This window comes from Camelus bactrianus, chromosome 4 (assembly GCF_048773025.1).
Source record: "Camelus bactrianus isolate YW-2024 breed Bactrian camel chromosome 4, ASM4877302v1, whole genome shotgun sequence".
Classification (NCBI taxonomy): domain Eukaryota; kingdom Metazoa; phylum Chordata; class Mammalia; order Artiodactyla; family Camelidae; genus Camelus; species Camelus bactrianus.
The window spans coordinates 47354204-47382105 of record NC_133542.1 but is presented as its reverse complement, the minus strand read 5'-3'; the positions used below and the strand labels follow the sequence as shown (position 1 = coordinate 47382105).

Sequence of the window (27902 nt, the reverse complement as noted above, 5' to 3'; positions counted from 1 at the left end):
CTGTCTCTCAGAAAAGTTATGAAATGAACTTTTCTCCTTTTTGTGCATAAAAGTAAATGAATCAGTGATTCTGGGAGAGTCAATCTTAAACACTGTAAACAAGAGAACTATAAGACTGATAGGCTTTTTTAAAAATTTAATTCAATTACAATCTATTTTTGTACATGGCATGATCTGTAACGTTTTAAAATGGCTATCATTTATGCCAGCATCAAAGACTACACTTCTCACATTGGTTTGAAATGCCATCTTTATCATATATAAGTTTTTTGGGGGGACTCTTCTGTTTTTTTCTCTGTAATACTACTACACTATTTTAATTTCTAAAAGGTTTGACATGTGGCAAAGTGAGATCCCCTCACTGCTCTATAAACATTTTTTGGGGGTACTAATATCATACTTTCTCTTCCAAATGAATTTTAGATATAGCATATCAGGTCCTATTAAAAATCTTGTTGGTATTTTTTATTGGGATGCAGTGACTTTACAAATTAATTTGGTAGAGTTTATATCATACAATATTGAATCATTCCAACAGTAATATGCATACTTTCCCACATATTCAAGATTTTCTTAGAGTATTGTAACAACCCTTGGACCTTTGAACATCCTTATACATTTATAGTCAACTTATCAAGTTATGTATACACACACACACACATAGAGCCACCTGTGGATTTTGAGGCTGTAATAGAGCTATAGAAAAGTTTGCATAGAATTGACATCTTTACAATATGGAGTCTTTCAATCCTTGAACATTGCATATCTCCATTTACAATGGAGATTTTCTCCACATAGGTCATGCTTGTCTTTTGTTTGATTTATTCTTGGGTACTTGGGATTTTTTTTCATGCTTTTGTAAATGTTCTTTTAAAAAATTTATTTCATTTGTTGCTGGTGTACAGAAGGGCAACTGATTTTTTAAATATTTATTCATCAATCTTGCTATTTACTTTATCTGTAGGTTATTTTTGATTTTCTTTGTCGATAATCTTATCTACAAACAATTGCTTTGCTCTTTTTAAAAACTTTTTGTCCTTTGCTGCACTGGCTAGGACTTTCAGTACAACGCTGAATAGAAATGTTAATATAGCAGGCATTCTTATCTTGTTCCTGATCTTCAAGAATACATTTACCATTTCATTGTTAAGCACAATGTTTACTGTAGTTTTTTTGGTAGATTCCTACTATTAGATTAAGAAAGTTCTCTTCTACTTCAAACTTGCTAAGTTTTTTTTTCCATTAAATTAAATATATAAAACATTTCCTAACATTTATTGAAATTATCCTGTATTTTTCATTCAATGTTAATGAGTGATTTACATCCATTTATTTTCTAATCTCAAATCAACCTTTCATTTCTACCAGATTCCTAGATTCAGTTGGCTAAAATGAAGGGTTCATATCTCTGGCCTCCCTCCTTCTGCAGATCTTAGCCCTGCAATTTCCTCATAGCCTCAATTATCCTATCCCTTCAAACAAAATTTTTTTTACATCTTACATTAGATATTTATATTTTCTCTAGCTTTTCTAATTACTTTCAGCTGAAGGGCTGGTCAAAATCACCTACTCTGCTACTTCTGGAGAGGTACAATCTTCACTTCTTGCATCTGAACTTATGTCCCCCTTTTATTCTGAATATTGTCTATTTGAGTATTCTCTTGATCAATCTAATGAATGTTTTTTATTTTTATCTTTTCAAAGATAAATCTGTTGAGTATTTCTACTGAAGTTTTAGAACTTCACTAATTTTACTCTTCAAGGCTGAATTTCCTTCCTTCTGCTTTCTTCAGATTTACTTTGTTGTAACTTCACTATTCTTTTACTCGTTCTTGAGATGGATACTTAGGTAATTAAGTTTGTCTTCCTTTCTGGTTTATTAAAAACTAGAATTTTCCTACTAAGTGCTGATTTACTTATATCACACAACTTTTGAGACATGTGGTACTTTCATTATATTTAGTTCTAAATATTTCTAGTTTCCATTATCATTTCTCCTTTGGCCTATGAGTCATTTATAAATGTTTGTTAACTTGAAAATACATGAGGTTTTTCTAGTTATCTTTTTGTTATTAATTTCTAGCAATCACAGTGTACTGAGAAACTATTTGATAATCTTTTGAAATATATGGCCTTGTAAGACAAAAATTTTTAACTCTTCCTTGTGTGTTTGAAAAAAACAGGCATGAGGCAGCTGTTATATATAGTGAAGTGTGGTATTCAAAAATATTAAACATTTAATAGTAATATAAACTAACATAAGAATAAAAATTTTAGAAAACATTTTAAAAATAAAATAACCTATAGGTTATAAAAATGCTAGCCAACTGGTATTAGTTCCAAATCAAATTGTTCATCAAATTATTCTGGTAATTTCCAATCATTTATTAAATGCTGGAAATGGTAGCCATAATCACTTTTTAACCTAGATGCTCTTATCTGAACCATGAACTACCATAGGAAACTGCATAAAGCCCCTCTAAGAATTTCCACATTAAATAGGGAGGCATTTATAAAAAAACATATGGTTACCAAAGGGAGAAGGGAAGGAGGGAGGGATAAATTAAGAGTATGGGATTAACAGATACAAACTACTATATATAAAATAGATAAAATAAAGCAATAAGGATTTACTGTATAGCCCAAGGAATTACATTCAATATTTTGAATAACCTATAATGGAAATAATCTGAAAAAAATTATATATATCACTTTGCTGTACACCTGAAACTAACACAATACTTAAATCAACTATACTTCAATTTTTAAAAATTCCTAATAGGTAGTCATTAAGTAACCTGTAATCTCGATAAGTAAAAAAATTACTCTTATCAGCAACAAAGTGGTTCATGGGACTGAATCGTCTTTTTAGCTTTTGCTGCAGTAAGTATATAAAAGTTTCTCTAGCCTTTATAATGCTTGCTGTTAATTTTTTATATTCAATTATATTAATAAGTCACAAAATAATTTACTGATACATCATATTTAATGATATCAAACCTAACCACTCAGCCCAGAATGTAATAAGCCAGGGTACAAATCCTTTGTGTTTAATGACCTTTCTGCTTTTCAGTTCCCTCAACTAAATATGCCTAGTATAGAGAAGACTATGTTGGTGGTCATTTTCATTAATAAAATTAGTGTTATTAATGCCCATGGTGGGCACGTCTTCAGTGGTTTTGGTAAACTTATCCCACTAAATAACGGTGAATTTCAACAAGAAAGATGAAATTAGGGCTCTGCATCCCACAAGTCATTCATCCATAAACCATCCCCATAGGCCTCATTCATCTGTCATGTATTCTATCCTGCCATGGGTGTGCACCCTTTGCCAAGAGAATTAGTGTTTGGATGGGTAGTGCCATTACTCTCATCTGACTGCCCTTTTCATCTCTCTGGACCTCCCTAGAGGCTGCTGAGAATGACTGGGAGACTGCCTGAGAAAGGCCAGCAGCCCCACACTACGGGGAACCAAATGGTCACTGGGCATTTGCCTATGGCTTTTGGAGGTGGGGAGGGTACCTGGCATAGGTGAGGGGAGATTAGAACAGACGCTAAAGCTGTCTAGTGAGATGTTTGATGGCAGCTTTTTGGGCCAGTTCTTAATTCTTTAGTTGCTATATATTGGGTTACTCTGGGAGATCCCATGGGAGGTGCTGAAGCACTAGGAGGGCACTCAGTGGGCTTGGGGCAGTAACTACTCAACCACTATGGACATATATTAATATTTCAACAATTGGCATATTTGAATGAACGTGTACTAGCTGAATATGAGGCCTGAATGCAGTATTCTATATATGCCCTTTAAAGCAAGATTTTAAGTGGTGGTATTTCTATATTGTGTACCCTTCTTATGTTTGTATCTGCCTGATTAACTGAGGTATGCTATGATGTATATTAAAATCATCCCCTATGATAATAAGGTTTTCTATTTTCTCCTCGAAGTTATCAATTTTTGATGTATATAAATTAAAAAACTCATTCAAGTTAGAACTGTTTTATCTTCCAGGTGAACTGCGCTCTTATCATTATGAAGTGACTTTCTATCTCTAGTAATTTTTTTTTGCCTTAAAGCCTATTTTATATGATACTAATATAGCTCACCAGCTTTCCTTTGTTTAGAATTTTTTTGATGTTTTCCTCTATCCTTTTAGAATGTGTTTGATATACCCTATCTTATGTACAAGAAGTATATTTAGTACTTTTATAATTAGTAATATTTGGATTTATTTTCAGCCATTCTTTGTATTTTTTGTTAAAACTTTCTACTTTCCCCCCTTTCCTTTTCTTGTCTTCTAAAAATTTCTCATTCCAAATTTTTTTCCTCTACTAATTTGGAAATAATATATTTACTTGTCTTTTGGTGGTGACCCTGCAAGTTTTAATATGCATATATTAAAGCCTAAAGTTAATATATCACAATTCTCCCTCAAAGAAAAAGGAATTTAAAGTAACCTTTCATAATTTACATGCTATTGTTGTCTTCTATTTTAGCTCCATCTTTGCTAATCCCAAAAGACAAAATTAAATTTAGTTTTACATACAAATTTTCTAACTTCTTTGTTCTTTATTCCTTCTAGTATCTCAGACCTTACAGTTAAAGACACTTTCTTCTCTCTGAACTTAAGAGTTCCATTCAGTGGTAAACTCACTGAATTTTGATTGGGTGCATATGTATTTATTTCATCTTCGTTTTGACCAGAACAAAGAACCCATCTTGCTGGGTATAGACATTTAGATTGGCAGTTTTTTCCAGCATACTAAAAAATAATCACCACTGTCCTCTAATGTACACTATTATTGATGGCTAATTGGCTTTCACCCTCATAGTCACTTCTTTGAAGGTCTTTTTTCTCTAGCTTTTATATTTGTTGTCCTGTAATTTCACTATATGGCTAGGGAGAATTCCTGCTTGGGGTATGCTGGGCTTCTTAAATCATGGTTTGGTACCTTTCTTTAATTCTGGAAAGCTCTCAGCTAGTACTGCTTCAAATTTGTTTTACCCCATTATCTACCTCATTTTCTTCAGTAACTGACCAAATACATGGTATGCTCTATGCTCCATGTCACTAAACCTCTTTCATATTTTCAATCTCTCTGTCTCCCTTGTCTGTATTCTGACTTCTTCACTTCTATTTTCCAGTATACTAATTCTCCCTACAGCAGTGCCTAATGTGTTCTCATAGAGGATAGGTTAAGAAGGTCCCATATTATCTAGTCTATTAACATGATCAAATTTCCTTTTTCAAAAGGTCACTTTAGGAGGTGATACACTTATTTTGACAAAGTTGCTATTGCCTAAAACATTTTTGGAAGTTTTTAGAAATTATCTTCTAGTCCATGTATCCTTTTATCTCTTTAGTGCCTAATTCTTTCTAGGCTGGTCTCTATCAAATTCATAATTTTAATTCTTACCTTCTGTATCACCTCTCCTTTCTGTACTGAGAAGTCCTTGTGACAGTGGTTACAGTATCCAGTATGCTGATTTAATGCATATGCAACTGAAGGATATGAGAAATTATCTCATTTAATACAGATTTGTCATTTTATATACAACTATTTTAAGTCCTATAAAAATTGGGGGCATATTGGTAGATGTAGTAAGAAAAATAAAAAATTAAAACACAACTATTTTCACCTGTCACCTTGACATAAATGAAAAAAGAATGGCAATGTGCAATACTGGCAAGGGTATGGGAAGACAAGCACTTTCACAAGGAACTGATAGGAATGAGAACTGGTACAGCCTTCACAGAGGGCAATTTAATAATAAGTACCCAAAATCTTCATAATCTTTGACCCATTCTAGGGATTTACTATAAGGACTTAAACCAAAAATATTTGTTTAAAGAGGTTTTATTTAAACTAATGAAAGATTTTAAATAATGTTGCAGAAATATATTCATGAACCTAGATAATTTGCAATATATTGTATGACAAAAGGCAGGCTACAAAATAGTAGATTCCACCTTTATGTTAAAAGAAAAAGTTTCCTTATCCATTCAATCTCTGGGATCATAAGTGATGTTTAGCTTCTTTTAGTTCATTTATTGCCTAGGCTTTCTATGATAAGTACATATTAATTGCATAATTACATATTACTGAATTATTTTAAGTACTAGAGTACCTAACCACCTTTTACAAAAATGTTACTATGGGAAAATGTAGTCCTATCAGTGATATACTACTCACTTAATAGCACTGGCAATGAGAATTCCTTCTTCATAACTCATTCTATCCCTCTCACCCTCTACCTAAAATCTCACTTCCAAAGAGTAGAAACAGCTACTCTTGAAGGCCTGACAGAACAGATAGAAGTTTGGGAGGAGAGGAGCTGGGATATATTGAAGAAGGAACTGAAGGTTTATGAGGAACAGACTCCTGGTATTTTGGGAGAAGCTTTAGGAATAGGGCTTGGTTGGAGGAAGGAGTAGGGAGAAGAGATTCCATGGATAAACTTCTGCAAAAATAGTTTCTTCTCTCACCAGTTCTCCTTGTATTCAGGTGCACATTCACTGCTACAAGTTCCACCCAACTGCTATAGGGAGAAACTCCAGAGATCTCAGCACCGAGTCTGACTAGGAATAAACATCTGCAACAGTGAAATGGAATAAGGTGTACCTGCTCACAGTAATTCCAGATTTTATGTCTTTCTTCAGTAATTTTTTTTGTTAACCTATCATTTTTCACCTTCTCTAAAATGGCACGCTGCCCCTCCAACCTCTGACATATCAGTTCCTCTCTCTGAAATATTTCTATCCCCTTCCCAACCCTAACTTGACTAATTCATCTTCTAATCATTTTTCTATCTTGGTTAAGTGTCACTTTCTCAGGGAAACCTTGAACACCCTAGTCCACAGCAGGTTCTTTCAAGCCTTTATCTCAATTTGAAAATATGCATTATGAAATTATTTAGAATGGTTATTAACATCTAGTTGCACCAACTGGCCCCAAAACCAATGAAAATGGTGCCATTAGCTATGGTGCTCCCCACTGCCACCTCTGTATCTGGAACATAGCAGATGCTCAACAAATACCTGCTGAATAAGAGGAGGAATGAATGAACAACTAAGCAATGACTAGGAATCCAGAGACCTTGATCAGGGGAGTTGTATTATCTATATCCTCTCATGGTAGAACTGTATGTACATTTCTTCCTTTGATTGTTGTTGAACTTGTTCGTGTACTCATAAAACAAAGCATATCTATCTATCTACCTATCTCACTCTGAAAAGGCTGGATAACTTTATCCAGCCTGGGAACTTCACAGATGCCCCACATCACAAGATGCCTCTCTGCAGCGTCTTACTGGACCAAAGGCAGAAAGGAACGCACACTTGTCCCTTCAGGGCAAGTGAGGCACAGGGCACAGGGAGTGTGCAAGCTCCCTATCCCTGACCAAGCTTAGGTGGGAAAAATACAAGCCTACGGTGACAGGGAAAGCCTACGGTGACAGGGTATTTATTCAAAGTGTATTTATTGAGCATCTAAAGTGTACCAGAAAATTCTAGCTCTGGACTAGCTCTGACAGACCTGCCAGGGAGCTTCTGGCACAGAGCTCCGTGTCCTGAAGGTGAGCAAATGAGTCCCGGGCCCGCCAGCCTCCAAGGGCCGGGCGGGGCCTCCAACAGTGACAGAGCGCTTCACAAAAAGCCAGGGGCATGAAGGCCGGCCGCCCCAAACGGACTCGCAAACCCCGGTACGGACCGAGCGAGCGGGCCCTGGGCAGCCGCGCCAGGCGGAGGCGGCTTCCCGCCCTCCGAGGGGCCGCGCTTACCCGTCGGGCGAGTACTCGAGGTTGAAGACGGCCCCGTGGGTGCGAGTGCTGAGGTACACCGAGTCCGCAGGATGGATGGAACCATAGAGGTTAGTCATGGTGCGGAAATTGTCCCGCGCCGGGTCTACGAACAGCCCGCGGCCCAAGCTGCGCTCTCTTAGCCACCCGAACAGCCCGGCGCCAGGGCCGCCCAGGCCGGCGCTAAGGCCGTGCCAGCCCCGGCTCCCGACCCGGCCGTCTGGCCCCTGTAGCCAGAGCGGCGGGGAGGGCGGTGGCGACTCTCCCTTGGGCGAAGCGACTGAGGATTCTAGAGCCCCGGGCGACCCGAGCGCCCCCGAGCGCCCGGCGGGGGGCAGCGATTGGGCGCGCGGGCGTCTAGGGCTCCCGCAGGGCGACGGGGGAGGGGCTGCGTCAGCCTCGGGCTGTGGCTGCGCCGGCGGGGAAGGGAGCGGCCCGGCGGCTGCTTCCTGCCCTTCGTGGAGTGCCGGCTCCTCAGCCCGGGCTCCGGCCGCCCCTTCCCCTCCGGGGCTACGGGGCCTGAAGGGAAACATGACCAACGCCCCCGCCCCCCGCTCCGGGCCGCTGCCCCGCCGGCCGACACCTCAGCGGTCCCGCTCCAGCCGCCACTTCCGGCGTGCGGCGGCCTAACCCCGCCGGCTGGGAAACCCGCGCCGCCCCTCGGCCGTCATCCGCCGGGGACCAAGAAAGTGGGGACACCGCCCGACTCGGGTGCAGCCGCAGCCTGGGGAGTTGGAGGTCGGGAGTTACTAAGATGTATTTGTGCGCAACTGAGGATGCTCACGGTCTGGGCTGCATAGGGTGGTGGCATCTGGGCACCGCGTGCGACATTGTCAGTATGTGGTTGTCACTGACCGGACTGTGTCCTTGGGGATGACAGGGCCTGACTAGTCAGTCTAAGAGGCTGGGTATGATTATGTGCTGTTTACATAATCATCCCTACTTTACACTGAGCTCAGAAAAAGGAGACATGACCATATTACGTGCTGCTCACACACAGTAAATTGCATGGTGTACTGCCTACTCGGCCTGGGAATCTAGGGACTCGTCAACTTCTGCGCTAAAAAACCCTGGTTTGTACAGTGCCTGGAAAATTGGCCTACTGGTGCCTTGGATATCTGCCCAACTCCCTAACCTGACCTACTGGCCAAAGCCGTCCTCTATGCACGAAGGAGCATGTATCCAGCCAGGAGTCACAGAAGGTAGCTGGAGATGTGAGTTAATCCAACCATACAAACAACAGAGTCGAGGGTCAATCCTGCTTATGTCTGCCAAGCAGGGTATGGAGCGCATAACAGATGCAAGGCCCCCAAGGGCCTCAAAAGGTTAACTGGAACTGGGATGTTTCTTGATGAGGGAAGGAGAGTCTTATGTGAAGGGAAGTTTGAGGTACAAGAAGAGGCAGATACAAGAACTGACAACTCTTCTAGGCCTTGATCAAGAAATAAGTTGAAAAGCTCCCATCTGGTGACTGTCCAGGATAGATCTGAAGGATCTCTGGAAGAAAGGAATGGGATTCAGAGAGAGCTCAACTTTCAGCAGGTCCTCCCACCAGCAAAGTTATTAGTTATTCTGCTCTCCTGTCCACCAGCTGACTGAAAAAAGGGCAAGAAGCAAGCATCCTGTGTTCAGAGAACATCGAGGTAGCCATTCCTCTAGAGATATTCCCCATGTAAGAGGCAGAGGTTTGTTTTATGACCTTAGTGACCCACAACTTTTGACTGCAGCAAATGCTTAATTAACGCCCTCTGCTTGATTCCCAAGTTATGGTCAATGGCTAAAATTTTTTTGGTTTATAAAACCTTGACTGTGATAGTTTTACCAAAGTTATTAACTTTCTCAATAAGTAAAATAAAACTCAGTTTTAAAAGGTTACATATTCCAAGGTATTTAAGATATGATTCCACAGCAAAACACACTCTGTAACAAAAGTTTGTGCTGTCTCAAGATAATCAGATTTCACCATTCAGGCAACTCAGAATTAACACACTAGAGCCCCCAAACTGATTAAGAACTTAGCAATTTACAGAATCTAAAGAAGCTAAGTGGGAGCCAAAACATTTTGTAGGTTTGCAAGTACCTCTATCAGTTAGATAATGAAAATGATTCTTGAAAAGTTAAGATAGCCACAAACTTCAGGCAGTGGTGGTTGTCACACACAGAACAAGTCATTTAGTAATGTCAGGGTTTTTTTTTTCTTATGCTTCTACTTAAAATGTGCGTGCTCTCTTGTTCCAAATATTTTTACTAAAACCTAAAATAAGAATAAACTGCATAAGGACTAAGATTCTATTGAGATGACTATGATATAACCCTTCAGTTAAAAAAAAATCACTGGAGGTTAACAAAAAAGGCATTAAAGATAGAACAACTTTGCACCTGCTTCTATTTACCCACTGCCTGTGAGAGCCTTTAAGTACAACCATGTTAACAAGGAATTGATTTCAAACCAGTCTATATAGACCAATATTTATGAAACATTATTTTTGAAAGCTAAAAAATTTTCAACCTCAGTTGCTGAAATTCACAGATATCAGTTCATCAGAAATGCCCAAAGCATTCTCTGAACTCCTTTGCCCCCGGATGCTCCTTCCAGATCACAGCAAGAGTGAAATATTGGCAAAGGTTTCCCCTAGGCCCAAGTATCACATGCATGTCCCTTAGGATCTATCTCATCAAGCAAGCAGGGAATAAATTTATTTACTTTTTTCCCTATCCATTGACTAAACATTTTTAAATTTAACTCCCAACTGATATCTTATAATGCAATGGTCCTGAATGTAAACACGGGCCTTTCTGTCCAGGCTTTTATACTTTCGGAGCAGCAGGTTCACTCCTTATGTCTCTGACATTATTGGTTCTACCCATCAAATAGAATTCTTTTTGGGGGAACAAGATTGACAAACTGAGCAAGACAGTTTGACATGGCATAAAAAGCTGAAATTGCAGCTATATCCCAGGCATCTTCTGGTTGAAGCCATGCATCGTGAGCTTTTTGGAATGATCATCTGTTATTTCATCAGCTCAGGAAACAGCAAGTGCAAACTCCAGCATCGCCTTTTCCCGGGCAGGGAGGTCAGACTTTCTCCAGTTCACACAGACCTCCAAGAAAACACACAGTCAGAAGCAGAATCTCTGTTCATTACAATGCAGCCAATGAAACACAAGGCCTAACGAAATAGGCATTAATGAAAAAACCCAAGGTTAGAGTAAAGGGGCAAAGTCAAGCCAATATAAACTTTCTAGACAGATAAGTATCTTGGTCAAGTCCAGTGTAATACAAACCTGAATTCTAGCTCAACACCACCTCTACCAGGAAATCTTTGCTCACTCAGACTACAAGCACTTCTCTCTCCTCCAAACACCTGTGGCATCAAAATCCTCAGAACCAAGACTCAGAGACTCTTAATACATAAGGACCCCAAATCCCAGCCTTTTCATATTAGAAAAAGGAAGTTCAGATAATTATCCCTTTGTCCTCACTTAATCCCAAATAAGACACAGTATTTGCAAAATTAATAGCTGACACTTAAGCAATTACTATGTGCCAAGAATGTGTTCAGTGCTTCATATTCATTATCTTATGTAATTCTTGTAAAATCCTAGGAAGTAGTACTTTTATTGTCACCCCCAATTTTATTGGCAAAGAAACTGAAGCTTGGAGAGGTGAAATGACTTACCCAAGGTTACAAAGCTAGAGAGTGGCAGAGGTGGGATCTGAATCCAAGTGTACTGGATTCCAATGACTATACTAATAATCATTACCCTTGCTGAAGCAAAATACTGGAAACCACTAACCACCTAAAAACAGGAAGAACAGTTCCAGCAAACCATGGTGTAACAGCACATCCTATGGTCACAAGGGAGACAATGCCGGAGAGACTGATCCTGGGTGAGGCCTGGTGGCTAGGCAGGAGGCTCTCAGCAGGCCAAGGAGATGATGTACCTGTCTTGTTTTGCTTCAGGCTGGCAAAGGAAGCCCTCAGGGAATAATTTTCAAGGGCTCCATTCAGGTGGGGTCAGGAGGGAAGATGACCCTCCCTCAGGAATAAGTGCAGAGAACAGATGTTTCTGTTCTTTGGCCCAGAGGATCAGGAATTTCACAGTAGAGATCAGTAGGATTTTGTAAGCATGGTGACAAACCCATATTTGCTGCGTCTTTATCTTCAGTCCATTCTCTGGGAAGAATTAGCATGACCTCTGGCACCCAAAGAGCCTGACTTTGGATGAAACAAAGAGAGGGTAAGCTGTTGGCTTGGGGACTGAGACACATTTCACTACCAGTCTTGTTGGGAAAGGGTTGGTAGAGGCGGCTCCAGAATGGGAGGCTGACTGGGCCAGGCCTGGGCAACCCAGCAGTAAGAAATAAAAGGAATCCTAAGAAGCTGGTTTGGGCCCATTAGGAATAAGTAGTGGATAGACTATAAATTCACACTGGGAAATGCAAACAGTATAATGTAGCAGAAAGAGTGTAAGCTTTGAAAAGGGACTCGGCCACATTCTAGTTGTATGCCCCACATTAAGCTCCAGCTCTGCACCTGCAAGGTAAAATGCTTGTAATAAGGCTCAACTTAGACAGGGAGTTGGGTGCATTCAAGAGAACGTCTGCCGAGTATCCAATACCAGGTCTGGCATGAAGCTGCAGCTTAGCTAACCACTGGTCCTAACTATCAGGTACACACAGAAGCAGGTGGGCACAGGGATGGGAAACTGGCAGAGGAGAGGTAGACACTCACCTGGTCAGAGAGCACTGGGTTCTTTAAGAAGACCCTGTACCGAGCACTGTGGACAGCCACGCTGTATGGACACCTATTGGCTAGGCTGGTCTTCACAATGATGAGTTCTTTGTCAGCTCTGCTGAGCTGGCCTGGGAAGGGAGAGGAGAGGAGAGGAGAGCTGCCATAAGCCCTGGACAGCAGCTCAGAAGAACCTAGACAGGCGCCACCATATTTTAGCAGGTTGCCCATCCACCTATGCATCCACCCATTCACTCATGCATTCATTCCCAGTCCCTTGCTCCTAGCTACCCTGTTTTACTTTCTTCGTGATACTTAACACTTTCTGAAGTCAACTTATCCTTTTATCTTATTTGGTTGTTCACTGTTTTCTTCTCTCTAGGATATGTTTGAAAGTCTAGGCGTTTTCTGACTTGTTCACCACTATCTCCCCAGAGGAATGCCTGACATATAGTGGTTGCTCAGAAAAATATGTGCTAAGTGAATGACTAAATTCAAGAAATATTTTCTGAGGCCCATCAGGTACTGGACTAACACTTTTTTAAAAGGTCCTAACCTCAGGGGACCTGCTCCTTAGGGGTCAGCAGAGGCAGAGAAGAAGGGAATCCACATTGGTACCTGGCACCATTCTGGGAACTTTACATAATCCTCACCCCAGCTCTGCAGAGTGAGTATTAACGCCATTTTACTAGTAAGAAAACCAAGGCTTTGGGACATTTATATACTTTGCTGAAGTTCACGTGCATGATTTATGGCAGCATCAGATTTGAACACAGGACCTGTCTCTTCCCACTGAGATGGAGAAGCTGTGGCAGCTGTGGAAAGGTAAAGCAGTGGGCACTCAGCATGCCACTGAAGAAGGACAGATGAAGGAGGCTGTGGAGTTCAGTGGAGGAAGAGGCCCTTGTAAGTGAAGGCAGATGAGATGGACTTCGGAGGAAAGTTCAGATTCACAAAGCGTGGACAGGATAAAAGGCATCCCAGAGGCACAGTGAAGTGTGAGCCAAGTTAAAGAGGGGCGATATCATGAGACCTGAGTGCTCTGAAGAGTAAAATGTAGCTCACCTTGACTGGTCAGAACATAAAGAGGGGCTGGAGGAAATGAGACTGGGAAGGCAAGCTGGTGTTAGGCCATGGAGAATCATTGTGACAGATATCTCCCAGTCCCTGCTTCCCCCTCTTCTTTTAATAATAGAATCCCTTAATTTTAGCTGGGCACGTGACCACACAGCTTCCCTGACAGCTAGATGTAATGAAGTTCTAGCTAATGGGATGTAAATGGAAGTGATGAGTGTGACCTCCATGTCATGACCTTAAAGGGAAGGAATGTGTGCCCACAAGTGTCCATCTGTCTCTTTCTGCTGGTGGCAGTAGTGAGCCAGCATGAACATGTAACCAAGAGCAATCTCAGACAGCAAACAACACTGTGATGCCCCTCAACAGCTCACACAGGACTATAGGTGAGAGAGAGGAAAAAAACATCTTATTTAAACCAATGTGTCTTTGGATCTGGCTAACAGCAGCCTAACCTGAACCCTAAGTAAGAAATGCATTATTGCCAGTCTAAAATCCCTGAACTTTATTATCTAGGGGGGTGTAGGGAGCCAGAGGGATTTTTAGAACAAAATTAGAAAGATGAGCCAGAGTTATTACCAAACTTATTTCAGTTCCATACATATAACCGTAAAGTTGCATTCAGACCCCAGCCTCAGAATCTGGAGGCTGTCTCAGCCAACTACAGTCTTTCTGGGCTTCTTCCTAGCTCCACAGTGATCTGGGACTATGTGGGAAGGACCTCTAGCAAGCAGGCCCCTGAATCTTACCCAAGAATGATTTAGCACTGTTTTTCCACTAACCTGTTTCTTTGTTGCAGATGGCATTGTAATAAGAAAAGAAGGCTCTGAATTCCAATGGCCGATAAGGCAACACTTGAAATATATTTGGTAAAAACCCTGTCTGCAGAGAAGAAAAAAACAAGGAAAGATAAAATGACAGCTTAGAGCAGGATAGGCAAACAATAACTGGTAGTTCCCATACTGTCTGCTGAATGCCAGATGCAATCTTAGGAAGCCACAGCCTTGTGAAAAGCACAGTCCACACATATGTTCACCTTTTAGGGTATTTTAAGTGTTACTTCTAAAGGTGATTTCTTTTTGGTAAGTCATTTTATAAAACTTAGAGAGTGAATTTGTAAGTAAACCAAATGACGCTTCTTAGAATTTAGATTTTACTGATTTCCTCCCTTTTCACAGAGGGGTTGGTGGTGCTTGTTTATTTCTAAGAATTAAATCAGTAACAAGTCTTGATATTAGTAAAGTACTTTGTAAAGTTCTTTCATACATCCAATCTCATTCTTCCTTCTCCACAACTCTGTAAGGTAGTAAGGCAGGTATCATTATCCCCAGTTTATAGATAAGGAAACTGAGGCCTGGAGAGGTTCAGTGACTTGCCCTAGGCCATACCAAATGTAAGAGGCAGCCTTGGGAGTTTGACATTGGGTTTTCAGTATGTTTTCTAATGGGATGTTATGGCAGATGTTATGTTGGCTGCTACCCAGCAGCCATTTCTTCCCTTTTCCCTTGACAACTGAACCTGGCTGTTGTTCAGATATCAGATTGCCATGGGCCCCAGGGAAGGCCAAGCCCTTTCCCAACTCTAGTGGGTGAATCCTGATTGGTCTAAACCAACTATAGTGATTCTATTCTACTTGTCAGTGATTGGCCTAGGAATGGGCATGTGATACCATTGTGCCCAATGAGAAACAGGGAAATCAGCTAGGAGCCTTCTCTCTCCAAAAGGAATATGAGAAAAGGGTGTAGCCTCCATGCCCCTTCCATTACATCCAGGGGTTGTGCAGGGATGTAATGTTTGCTGCTGCTATAGCCATGGAGAGACCAGGAAGTCCCAAGTCTGAGCACAGAGTCATCACATTAAGGAAGACAGAGCCAAAAAATGCAAAGAACTTGATCTTTGACTGTATCACTGAGCCACTGGATTCACTCTGTGTCTGGACCTGCTGTTATGTGAGACTCTGAATTGTCCTTACTGTTATACCAACTGAATTGGATTTTCTCTTACTTGTAGCTGAAAGTGCCCTGATAATAGATGGTACAGGTTCATTACTGGTCTAGAACACGTGGTAGAAAGAATCATTTATATCAGCCATAGCAGGGGCTGGGGAGGAGGTGAGGAAGTGAGGAGGTGTGGACAGGTACTGAGAAAGAGGCTGAGGGTTCCAAACCTTTCCCATCAGACCATTTGGGTTTTTATCTTTTCTTCTTCATCTTCTTTTTTTTAAATGGAGGTACTGGGGATTGAACCCAGGACCTTGTGCATGCTAAGCAGGCACTCTACCACTGAGCTATATCCTCTCTTCTATCTTTTCTATATAATGGATTTCTACACAAGATTTTATTTGGAAAAAATCCACAAAGTACCAGCACCAAGGTTGAAAAACAAAAGTTTAAAGCAAACATCTGTGTTCAAAGAAGGGTTTTATAATTTGGCAATATAAAGCACCAGCTTTAAAAAGTACCCTCAAGAAATAATTCAGGGATGTTCAAAAAGATATACGCATAAACATGTTACAAGTCCTTAATTTCCAAGATTGGGAGATTGCTGAAATAAATTAAAATATCTCTATTAGCAATGCTATATCATGCAGTCACTAAACATCACATTGACCTAGAAAAATCTTCATACCATGATCTCATTAAAAAAAAAGTTACATGTATATTTATACAAAGAAAATAGGGAAGAAAAATGCTAGCAGTGGCTGACTTTGGTGGAATGAGGTAATTTTTATTTTTTAATTTTCTGCTTATTTAATTTTTCTAATTTTTCAACATGTAATTGCAGGAAAGAGCAAGGTACCTCTCACACTTGTTGAAGCAGCTGGCACGTATCTCATGGGTCTATCTTCACACCATGCTATGGTGCCAAAGGGAACTACAGCACCCACCTCAGTGAGCAGAGAACTGAGTGACAAAGAGGAGTCTCAGAACTTAACAAGCCGTGCCTAAGAAAGAGGAAAAAAATGCACGTCCGTCTGACTGGGATACAACTGGATCCCAAAGGAAGGGTTCATCCACAGGAGGAACTTGGGCAGACTGGGACAACCAGTTCCAGGGATTTATACTCTAGCAGACAAAGGTCTGCACTGGCTGTGACTCCCTGCATAAGGTGAGTGTCTCACATTCTTTTCTATCTCCTCCATGAGCTCTACAATGTCAAAAGATAGGTCCTTTTTGTAGGGAGTAGGGTAATGGCTGATGGGTTTGGACTTCTCTTCCTGCTGAGTCTCATAAAGGTGCAAGTTCAGGGTCACCACAGGTAACTTTTTCCAAAATCTACTTGTCACAAGGTGAAGAAGACACTGAAAGGAAACAAAGACAGGTTTGGATGGGCTACCAAAGGAATGGCCTGGATAGCTAGTTTGTATATCTGGGCTTAAATGAAAGATGGTACCTCCTGGTCCAACTCCCACTGATTACAAGTCCCCTTGAGCAATCATGAAAAGGATTCTGGGCTCAACAAGAAACAAAAAAAGTACTTAAAATTATTTTTTAAAAACCTGTGGGACAAATACACACAAAAACTTCTACAAGCTGTTAGCTTGCATCTGCTAGCTTAAAAAGCCAGTTGATGAAACCATCTGAGGTATGTACCCAGGCACAGGGCTTGACATTAGGTGAGTGTATAAATGACAGTTACTATTGGCCAACTAGAGTTTAAAATTTTTTGTTTTGTTTTGTAGAAATACCAGACACTTCATGATTTTGAAATACACAGACTGGGTTCCACCACCAGTCTTCATACTACAGCACAATCCAAAAAAACTTTTTACACTGAACATTATCAAAATTAGAAACATGCTTCAAAAGATACCATTATGAAAATGGAAAGACAGTTCACAGACTCATAAAAAATATTTGCAAATCATATACCTCATAAAGAATTTATATCCAGAATACATTTTAAAACATTTTACAACTCAATAAGAAGACAACATACTTTAAAAATGGGTAAAATATCTAAACAGACATTTCACCAAATTAGACATACAGATGGCCATTAAGTACATGCAAAGATGCTCAACATCACTCTTAGGGAAATTCAAATTAAAACCACAATGAGATAACACTTCACACTTGGTGTAATAAAAAAGACAATAACAAGTATTGGTGAGGATGTAGAGAAACTGGAACCTTTATGGTGGTGGAAATGTAAAGTGGTGCTGCAACTTTAGAAAAGTTTGGCAGTTTCTTGAAAAGTTAAATATAAATTTATCACAGAGCCCAGCAGTTCTTTCCCAGAGAAATGAACTCATACATCCACAAAAAGACTTGTATGCAATTGTTAATTGCATTGTTCACAGGAGCCAAAAAGTGAAAACCTGAATGGATAAACAAAATGTAGTGTATCCATACAACAGAATACTACTCAGAAATAAAAAGTAATGAGCTTCTAATGCATGCTACAAACATAGATGAATTTTAAAAACATCAAGGTAAGTGAACGAAGCCAGAACAAAAACACTATAAGTTGTATGATTCCATCTGTATGGAATGTCCAGAAAAGGCTTATAGCCTATGAGACAGAAAGTAGATTAGTGGTTATGTGGAGCTGGGGTGGGAACGGGAGTTGATTGCAAATGGGCATGAGGGATCTTTTTAGGGTCACTAAAGTGTTCTAAAACTGGATTTTGGTGATGGTTGCACAATTAGTAAGTTTACCAAAAATAACTATATTTGAAGTGTCTGAAATATATAGTGTGTAAAGCAGTTTTTAAAATGCTGCATGTATGGGGGGGTAAAGTATCATTTTTGGTTTTAGAGTAAGATTTGGGGTAGGTTTCAGAAGCATGAAGAAGAGCTAACCTCTACCCTGTCACAGTTGTTTTAAGACTGACAACTAAGTGATGCCTAGGGCCTGACCCAGGTGTATGGAAGATACTGAGTTTTTTTTTCCTATGATATCTTTGCTTTTGATATCAGGTTAATACTGGCCTCAAAGAATGAGTTGGGATATGCTCCCTCCTCTCCTATTTTTTAGGAAGAGTTTGTGAAGAAGGGGTATTAATTCTTTAAATATTTGGTGCAATTAGTCAGTGAAGACACCTGGGCCTGGGCAGACTCTACCCTACTGCTGTTACTGATGAATTTGTTGATCTTACAACCTCATACGACCTTGGGCCAGTTATCAGTGTACTGCCATTCAGCTCTAAACTCACCCTTCACTGCCTACTCTGAGACAATAGATCTTGGTGTTAAAAATATTTTTCCTTTGTTATCTATCAGGAAGACAAGCTGTGTAGATAGAAAGCCCTGCAGAGGCACTGAAAGAGGAGAGTTTTGCTTCGTGGTTCCAGTGCGCTATCTAGTATACTTCTGCAGCACCACACCTTCTCCAGCACCTGCTCCTGCTTTGTTTGGGGGCCAGAAGCACCCAGCAGCCAACAGTTCTCCCTAGCACCTACGGGGCTGTTTTGTAACAGAGGCTTCCAGGAGACATTTCCGCAGGAATAGCTTTCCCCAGCACCCTAGAAGTGCCAGCAGGTTCTGTAGGGTGGATTTCTAGCAAGTTCCACTACCACAGATTCCCACTGACTTCTTGCCATTTAATGAGCCATGACTGTGTCCTTCCTCTCTATCAAGGTCTCAATCAGTCCTGGCCAGTGGAGAGAGGCTTTTCCTTGGGTGAGCTAAGTACTAGGGGTAATGGCAGTTCCTTATATCTGCTTTTCTTATACCCTTTAAAGTGCTCTAGTTCTTACTAGCCATGATCATTTGTAATTAAAAACATCTGTACCAAGTGGACTCTCACTTGTGCAGTGATAATCGTGAGTTTTTTCATTAAAGATATTAACACTTCCATGGATTCTTTTACTATTAATTTCTGTTTATAAATCAGCATGCAGTTCATTTGTACTTTTTAGAAACCAGTGAACTAAGAAATTTTAAAGGTTCAGTCAAATACTACCTCTTTTGGGACACCTATCCTGACTCCTACCTTCCTCCCACATAGAAGTAACCATTTCGTCCTTTGTACTCCCCGGGGCTGACCTTCTAATCAGACAGGTTGTTACAAACAAGATAACATTTGGTATTTTCATATGGCAACAGTGAATTCCCCTAGCGCAGGGACCATGATTCAGCTAACTACCTGGCTCAATTACCCAGCTCAATTCCTGGCTCACAGCAAATGCTCAACTAGTTTCGTTAATTGAAAGCTACAAAAACGCCCAACTTCACCAGTCAACAAAGAAAAGCAACCCCGAGATGCCACTTTTCCAACTTCTCAAGTAGAAAAGATTTCGAAAGAGGAAGTCTGGGGAAACAGTCCAGAAGGCCGCGGTCTGGTCCAACCTTTCCGAAGGGCAATGTCATTTCCCCAAGGGAAATACTGAAGCATGAGGAGATGTATCCCAGAGGCAGTCGAGGGCAGCATCGCCCCTACTGCGCTGGCTCTAGGCCGGCAAGACCCCTAAACAAGAAGAGGTCTAATCTACCCGGACTGATCCCCCAGGATCCCCCACGCGCAGGCCGAAATCAAGGCATGTTCTCGACATAGGTGCGCCGCCGACTGCTCGCCCCGGCCTCCTCTGCAATCCCCAGTCGCCCTCGGCCACTTTCACACCCAGAAAAAGCTGCACGACCCGTTCAGAAAAGTGAATTTCGCAACCGCGACCCAACCGGACTCCAACGCCGCCTTAGTCCAGGTCCGCGGCTCAGAGCCGGGCCCCGCACGCTCGCTTGCCGTCTTAGTTTCCCACCCACCCGCACGCGGCGGACCTCCGCGTCCCCTGGTCAGCCAGCCGCCCGACCCCGGCAGTATGTGCGCACTTACCAGCTGTCGCACGACGCCGAGCCCGCGAACCACAGAAGTAGCGGCACGCGGCGCAGCGGCCAGGCAGCCTTCCCGCGCGCTGCGTCCTCTGGGCCCGCCCCTCGGGGCGTGCCGCATAGGGCTCCGCCCGCGAGGTGCTTTCGACCCCGCCCCTGCAGGCCTGAGTTTCCGGTCTCAGGTGGCTGCTCTTCTCCAGGCGTCCGCCATAGTCTGTGGACTTGGGAATGAGCCAGACGGATGCCCATGTGTCGCCCCCACAGGAAAGTGTCCTTGATAGGCCTCCTCAGCCAGGTTTGGGCCGAGTTTCTGAGGAGACTCCTCTACCCACGTCGGGGTAATACAGGAATCATTTCCCGACCTCTCACTCTGCCTGGCCGGGACCCTAGGTCATTGAGCACCATTCAGGCATGGCCTTGGGCCAGCCACGATCGAGGTAGTCTTGGTCATCGAATACCTATTGGTTCCAGGCCCTCTGGAATGGGGTTGGAGTGGGGAGGAGAGAAAAAGAATCTACACCATCTCTTCTGCAAAGGTAACCGGCCAAGAACAGTTCTTAAAACAATCTGACTGCAAAACAACAAAACTTACATTTCATTTGGCCTCTGTTATCTTACTCAGTTGGCTCACCAGCACTTGGCAAAATTTGAAGGGTATCTTAGAGCTAGTCTGTCTTAAACAGCCTAAAAATCTGAAAATTCAGGTTGGAAGTAGATGCCTTAAAGAAGTGGGCAGTAGAAATGGAGGACGGCTAAAAGCCAAGCCTTCTCAGTACCCAGGAGCTCTGATTCCTACTGGCGCTAGCTGGATGTGCCAGTTGACAGAGGAAACTGATTTCAAGTGAGAGCCCCAAAACTCAGAAGAGCATACCTGGCGTGATATTGATTTGGAATTCAGCTGCTTCTCACATGGGCAACTAAATGCTCCAGGGGAAGCAGTAGCAAGGATTTAACTGCGGTTACTGATTTTCCCGGGCCACGTAGTATCGATAGCTCAATTTTGTCGAGCTGTTCATGTGATATGTATATATTTGCAGGGGGGAAAAAGCCAGGGACACCTATGCACACCAAAATGTTAACATTCATTACCTATTTCGTGTCAGAACCTACACTACAAAGAATGAGAACTAGCTGACAGCCTAGCAAGTGAGACAACGGGGTAAGGGAGAAGACTAGTAAGTTTTATTATCTTTTAGTCTTCTCTGTTTTCCACTGTGTGGACAGACATCTTCTCTAGCAACAACCAAAAAGGTTTCACATTGTAAAAGAAAATACTTTTTCTGGTAAAAGGTCAGCCGTCCTTTTGAGGGCGGAGTCAGAAGAGAGAGCCAACTCCTGAAGGCCCTCTGTTTAGTGCTCAAGGTTCCCACGGAACGAAAAGTGGCGGCGTCACGTATCCCAGCGTGCGACCCGAGACACCGGCAGTGGAAGCACCGCTACTGACGGAAGCTGGGCGTTTCTCCTGCCGATCCGCGGACAGACTGCAGGGTAGAAGGCCGGCTAGAGACACAATCATAGCCACCCTCGGGGAATCCGCCTACCCACAGCTGTTAGGCTTCACAGGCGAGAGGTTCAAGTCCCACACACCGGTGCTGCCGGAAACGGAAAGCCTTGGGCGAGCAGGCGATTGGACACAGAACCGGAAGTCGGAAACTGTGTGTGGCGGCGTCCGCGATGGCTGAGGCGGCGGGTGTTGCAGCGGAATTCTTTGCGAGCAACAGGGCCCGGGCGGCGCGCGCGGTTCTAGATCAGGTGGTGTTACCGGGTGAAGAGCTGCTGCTGCCGGAGCAGGAGGACGGAGAAGGCCCAGGGGGTGCAGGGGAGCGACCCCTGCGTCTGAACGCCGGGGCGCGCTCCCGTGTGCGCGTGGTTTGCGGCCCAGGCTTGCGGCGCTGTGGCGACCGGCTGCTGGTCACCAAGTGCGGCCGCCTCCGTCACAAAGAGCCCGGCGGCGGCGGTGGTGGCGTTTACTGGGTGGACTCGCAGCAGAAGCGGGTGAGCTGGAACTTCGGAGGGGTGGTACGGCCGGGAGAAGTCTGGGGAGATTCCTCGAAAGAAGAAGCGAAGGGGCCCAGGAGCTCTCCTTTCTTAAGGCTAGCCTAGAGCCCCCGCAGCCTTGAGCTTACCTCTGCATCTCCTTTAGAGGGACTGTGAACAACTGGAACGTGGCCCGAGATGGGCGATCAGGAGAGAAAGGAGCCCTGAAATCATGGCATATAAGGAGATAAGGACTGTGAGACATGGCCAGTCTTCAAAACCCCAAAGGTCAGGGAGCAGCAGAGTTGTCTTTCAGGGTCTCAAAGAACTAGGCTTTATCAGTAGATGTCACAGGGAGTTAAATTTCTCTTAGAATAAATAAGAACTCATGTAGGAAAAGGTTGCCCAACAATGGAATGGCCTTCCTTGGTTGTGAGGACCCCCTGTGCCACTGGACTCATGCAAACAGAAGTTAGGGAGTTCCTGATAAGGATACAGAAGAGGTATGGGATACTGACTTAAATGAACAGACTATTGGAAGCTGCAAATCTGAGAGTTTATCATGTGATTGTTTTTTCTTTTACTGAAAGTGGCATATGACCAAGTTTGTTGTAAGATTTGTATTGATTTGGGGTAGAGTATAGCCCAAGTGGTAGAGCGACTGCTTAGCATGCACAAGGTCCTGGGTTTGATCCCTGGTACCTCCTCAAAAAATAAACAAAATAAATTGCCTCCCCTGGCAAAAAGGAAAAAAAAGTAAATAAGTAAAAATAACTTTAATTACATCCCCCCCCAATTTGTATTGATTTGTACACTTGGATTTCAAAATATTTTCTAAATATCTCTACTGACAAACATAATAAAGTAACCGCTAAGGGCTTGCTGAAGATGTCTTCAGAATGACTGTCATTTATGGTTGTTCTCTCATTTTGTTTTCTTTTGTAGTATGTCCCAGTGAAAGGAGACCATGTGATTGGCATAGTGACAGCTAAGTCTGGAGATATTTTCAAAGTTGATGTTGGAGGGAGTGAGCCAGCTTCTTTGTCTTACTTGGCATTTGAAGGTGCAACTAAAAGAAACAGACCAAATGTGCAGGTAATGACAGAACCTTTGGTTTCAAAAGTAAGAAAAATATCCATTCCCTAAATACTCAAATATCCAGAAGGCTACTTAAATTGTCCTATTTTCCCAGTTCTATAGGATGATCTTGGGGCATCTGTGTAATCACTCCAGGCTTCAAGAGTTCCTTCCGCTGTTCCAGCTCTGGGACCAGAGTCTGTACTTATTTTACATTTGCTGTGTTGGGGGATGTTTTCATCTTTACTGAGTTGAAAGGTTATATCTGTTCTCTCCATTGTTATTTGTTATGCCTGTATACACTGGACAAGGAAGGAAGCCATAGGCTCAGGGAGGAAGGAGGGAAAAGCAGTGCAAATTGCTGTTTTATCAGCCATCCATCTACTCTGGATGTGGGTCCCAGGACTGGCATCTCACAGCTTCAGTCACATCACTGTTTGCCAACAATCCAGCTGACAGGAGCAGTCTTGTTACCCCAAGTTTTTAATTTGGACTTTTTAGGTAGCATGGCCACACTCTTCCTATCCATCCAGACCAGAAATTCGTTTGTTTCTTTGCCCTTGCTCACTCACCTTTCTTGTGTCTTTAGTTGCTTAATCTTATTAATCCTTTTTGAGTCTCTCTCTGATCTTCCACATGTCCACCCTTTTATCTCCACTTTGCAAGTTCAGGCTTTAGCTATTTCTTGACTGGATTTAGTCAGTGACCTCCTTATTAACGTCCTGCCTGTACACTTTTGCTCTTCATCCAGGCTTTTACGAGCTGACATCCTCACACTCTCCTTCCTCAAAAAAATTCCTTCAAAGCCTACATATGTTCTTGGTATTTATACTCCAGAGGTTTTCCCTCATCCATAATTACAGCCTCCATATGGCCCTGCCTAAACCACACCAAACTATTTAACAGCACTACTGAATTCATAATTTCTTTCCCTTGTACTCTTGTTCCCTCTGTCTGGATTGCTCTATCCCCTTCTCAACGTATGGAACACATGGTCATCCTTTAAGACCCAGGCTGAACACCACCACTTCTGTAAAAACATCCCTGATTTTCAGTCACTTTACTTACTAGATTCAGCCTTGAATGAAGTTTGTTGTCTATATATATATCTCCATTGCCCTCCGAGACCAAATGCTTCTAAAAGGCAGGGAATGTTTTGTTCCTCTCTAGTTCCTATAGTCACCAACAAATAGGAGGTACTTAATGGAATAAGTTTACTTTCCATTTCCTTAGTTTCATCATTTTGAAGTTCAACTCTTTGAGGTTTTTAAGGTAAATCTTGCACGGAGAGGTGTCAACGAATTACCAGTATTCCATTTTGCTTTGTATAATTTGCACGTCAGGAGTTTCTGTAATTCCCTAGAGCAGTGCTGTCCAATAAGACTTTCTGTGGTGACGCTCATGTTTCATATGTGCACTGACTAGTATGGTAGCCACTAGACACACGTGGCTGTTGAGCACTTGAAATGTGGATAGTGCAAATGAGAAACTGAATTTTACATATATAACTTTAATTAATTTAAATATAAGTTTAACTACATGTGGGTAGTGGCTACCATATTGGACAGTGCAATCCTAGAAGGTTTTCTCTGGCTTTGAGATGACTCCCAGTTTTAGGATTTTCTGGTGGGTGAAGGGTAACGGTATATGTACTAATTTTGCCATCTTTTAAGATTCAGCTCCAGAGTGTGGGAATCCTGGAGTGTAGTCAGTCCCTGAGCCACAGAACTGTAGATGGCTGGAGAGAATCAGTAGCAGCACCTATAGCATGGTTTGCTGAGAGGAAATGACCTATCTTTCAATTATCATCGTAGGTTGGCGATCTCATCTATGGCCAATTTGTAGTTGCTAATAAAGATATGGAACCAGAGATGGTCTGTATTGACAGCTGTGGACGAGCCAACGGAATGGGTGTGATTGGACAGGATGGTCTGCTTTTTAAAGTGACTTTGGGCTTAATTAGAAAGTAAGTCCTGATGCCTTCTGGCTTGCCTGTCGTCTTTTATAGTATGCCTTCCTAGAAAGCTGACCAATCTTTGGGATCTGGATTCTTCACAACGTCTTTATCTCCTCAAAGTTAAAAATCAGTATCTCTTTAGCACACTTGTAAACTCACACACTTAGCCCCTCCTCCCAGTGTGAATACATCAAGTTCAGATGTATCTGGCATTACAGTTTGTGTTGATGTGGAGTCTGGCTTCTCTGCTGGAAGGCCTGCTGTTCCTTAGAGCTGATATATTCAGCCTAAATGTGAAAACTGGCCTTCCCCCTTTCTAAGTCCCTTGAATACAAATGCAATTTACAATCGTACAAAATCACCAAATTTCTCTTATAATGGGAGTTAAATGTAATTAGGCTGATGTCATCCTTATGCAGACATTCACAGAAAGCTCCTGCTTTTCTGTCCTGGTAGATTTAAGTTCCCAGAGGCATATTCTTTCTCTGTTAGGTGTTTAGACCTTTACTTTCCCAAAGCTGTGCCCTATTAAAGTGCTTTACTCCTAGAGTCACTGAGGTTCAGAGCTATTTTGCATGTCTCTTTTTTCTACTTATTCTGCAGATTTGGAGAATTCAAGATGTTAAAGAAGCATGTTACTAACCAAGCAGCACACTCTTTGTGCTTTGACAGTCAATGCTCCTCTCCAAGTATTGAATTTAATACCAGGGAAAAACTTATGTGGTCAGGAAAATAAGTTTAAAGTGTTCTTTTAGCACCACAGATAATTAAAAAGCTACAGTTCTAAAGTCTAGAATTAAGGTGCTCTGATAATGTCAAGGAAGAACTTCATACATTTTTTGTAAAGTTGACCCAAGGAGTTTGATTTCTTTGTAGAGGATAGCCAATTGTTGTTACTTCTGGTATATCTATTAGTGTAAAGCTTCTTGGAAGAAGCAGGCAGCAAATATTGTCATGTGCCTTGTTCTTGGGATGATGTTGGTTGAGCTTTGAATAACTGTGGAGAACTGCCCAGAAAAGGAGTCTCCTAAAGGAAAGTCAGGTCACACCCCACCACTTTAAGTTTTAATATTCTTTCTTCTTCCTTACCAGGCTGCTAGCTCCAGACTGTGAAATCCTACAAGAAGTGGGAAAACTCTACCCACTGGAGATAGTATTTGGAATGAATGGGAGAATATGGGTTAAGGCAAAAACCATTCAGCAGACTTTGATTTTGGCAAACATTTTAGAAGCTTGTGAACACATGACAGCAGATCAAAGAAAACAGATCTTCTCCAGATTGGCAGAAAGTTGATCTTTGTGGGCATTTTTATGTGTCAGTTGAGCCAAGAGACAATGGGTTTTCTAGGGGAAATGTTTCTCAGGTGAACCTCTCTCCATTAAATCTTCAGAAGACAAGATGTGAATGTACGTATTGTCTTATGAGTCCTAAATAAAATATTTTTATAAAAAAGTTACTGGTTGCCACCCATGTTCTTGTGAGTGGGAAAGTCATTATAAAATAATGATGTGGTTTTTTGTTTTTTACAGTGAAGTTTACTAAAAGTTACTATTTGATGTTAACTCCCTTAGTTACGCTAGAGTACAGCTTCTATAATAAACTGGAGGTGACCATTAAAATAATTAATTTTCTGATGACAGTAAAACATGTTCACTAAAGAAAATGTAGAATACATAAAAAATAGCAAACACAAACCACCTGTAATCCCACTGTTTAGTGGGTGAGTATGTAATAGCCAACAATTACCGTGTGCATTATGTTGTTCAATAAGTAACTATGATGAAGATCTCTGATTCCAAGTCCAACCAAATCTTATTTTGTTAGTATCATTTCCTAGAAGCCAAACAAAAGACTACCTGCCTAGGTTCTGAAAAAGCAGCAGAGGTTTGTGATGGAATTTGAGAGGAAATTTGCATTTTTAAGCAAAGTGTTTAAAGGTGAAAATGGACCCTGGCTGATAATGATCCACGTCAGTGGTTCTGGGGTCAGAGACCTCCCTGAGAATGTAAGAAAGAGCTACAGACCCCTGAAGCCTATCCATAGGAGGCCCTTTGGGATGACAGATTATAGAAATCATTCAATATGTTGTTAAAGACCAAGGAGCATTTTGTATTCCTAAAGATGTTTCCTGAAGACTGGGTCATTTTTAAGTAGTAAAAAGACACACATAACTTATCAAGCAATCATAGCTCTTGAGGGATTAAATTGTGAAGGAGAGGGGACAGAACACAGAAGTAATCTTTTGGTTCTTTTGAGATATAGAACACATTTTCTGAATTTGCTAGCAGCTTAGTTATCAAGTTTACTAACCCAAACTGGCCAGAGTAACTGAAGCAACTCCACCTGACTAGGACATGACAAAAGGGTCACTGAGGTTTTAGGTTATAACATGCTCATGTCAGATGCAATGTATTTTCTGGATATTTTCAAGTTAGGCTTAATACTGTGTTTCTGCTTTTCAGTTTGATCTGTTAATTGCAAGTATATATGAAGACTCTAGTTTGCACAAGGCTCA

The 27902-nt window shown here is 41.8% G+C and overlaps 2 protein-coding genes and 1 long non-coding RNA gene across 6 annotated transcripts in view; 2 read left to right on the top strand and 1 right to left on the bottom strand.

Annotated features, from left to right (window-relative positions):
* The window catches only part of DCAF10 (DDB1 and CUL4 associated factor 10), a 56473-nt gene extending 34724 nt beyond the window's left edge, over positions 1-21749 (bottom strand). The window contains exons 1-4 of one of the 3 annotated variants that reach the window (XM_074361856.1): positions 20380-21749; positions 14388-14487; positions 12532-12662; positions 8331-10897 (exon numbers count right to left, since the gene is read on the bottom strand). In XM_074361856.1, the coding sequence (XP_074217957.1) occupies positions 10820-10897; positions 12532-12662; positions 14388-14487; positions 20380-20496 (426 nt within the window). In that variant the 5' untranslated portion in view covers positions 20497-21749 and the 3' untranslated portion in view covers positions 8331-10819. Of the gene's footprint in view, positions 1-7777; positions 10898-12531; positions 12663-14387; positions 14488-20379 lie in introns of those variants that run through there. The other 2 variants (XR_012506432.1, XM_010952904.3) reach the window with 2 other exon arrangements.
* Positions 7739-20338, top strand: LOC105067371 (uncharacterized). Its single transcript, XR_835156.3, has 3 exons — positions 7739-7866; positions 16390-16713; positions 18831-20338. It is a non-coding gene; the product is annotated as an uncharacterized LOC105067371 (long non-coding RNA).
* A 98-nt stretch (positions 21750-21847) lies between the features above and the next one.
* On the top strand, positions 21848-26843 carry EXOSC3 (exosome component 3). 2 transcript variants are annotated; one of them, XM_010952902.3, is made up of 4 exons: positions 21848-22370; positions 23298-23447; positions 25244-25395; positions 26479-26843. In XM_010952902.3, exons 1-4 carry the CDS (start codon positions 22050-22052, stop codon positions 26678-26680), a joined length of 825 nt encoding a protein of 274 aa, XP_010951204.2. In that variant the 5' UTR covers positions 21848-22049; the 3' UTR covers positions 26681-26843. The 2 variants fall into 2 exon arrangements, with proteins under 2 accessions (XP_010951204.2, XP_074217960.1); XM_074361859.1 differs by lacking the exon at positions 25244-25395 and having other exon boundaries at positions 26479-26644.
* Positions 26844-27902: the final 1059 nt, after the last annotated feature.

Bases quoted from the DNA above. Each gene is read 5' to 3' on its own strand.
- EXOSC3 (XM_010952902.3), top strand. From the start codon at position 22,050: ATGGCTGAGGCGGCGGGTGTTGCAGCGGAATTCTTTGCGAGCAACAGG. The intron at 23,448-25,243 runs GTAATGACAGAA...TTATCATCGTAG, and splicing joins GAAACAGACCAAATGTGCAG to GTTGGCGATCTCATCTATGG. The intron at 25,396-26,478 runs GTAAGTCCTGAT...CTTCCTTACCAG, and splicing joins ACTTTGGGCTTAATTAGAAA to GCTGCTAGCTCCAGACTGTG.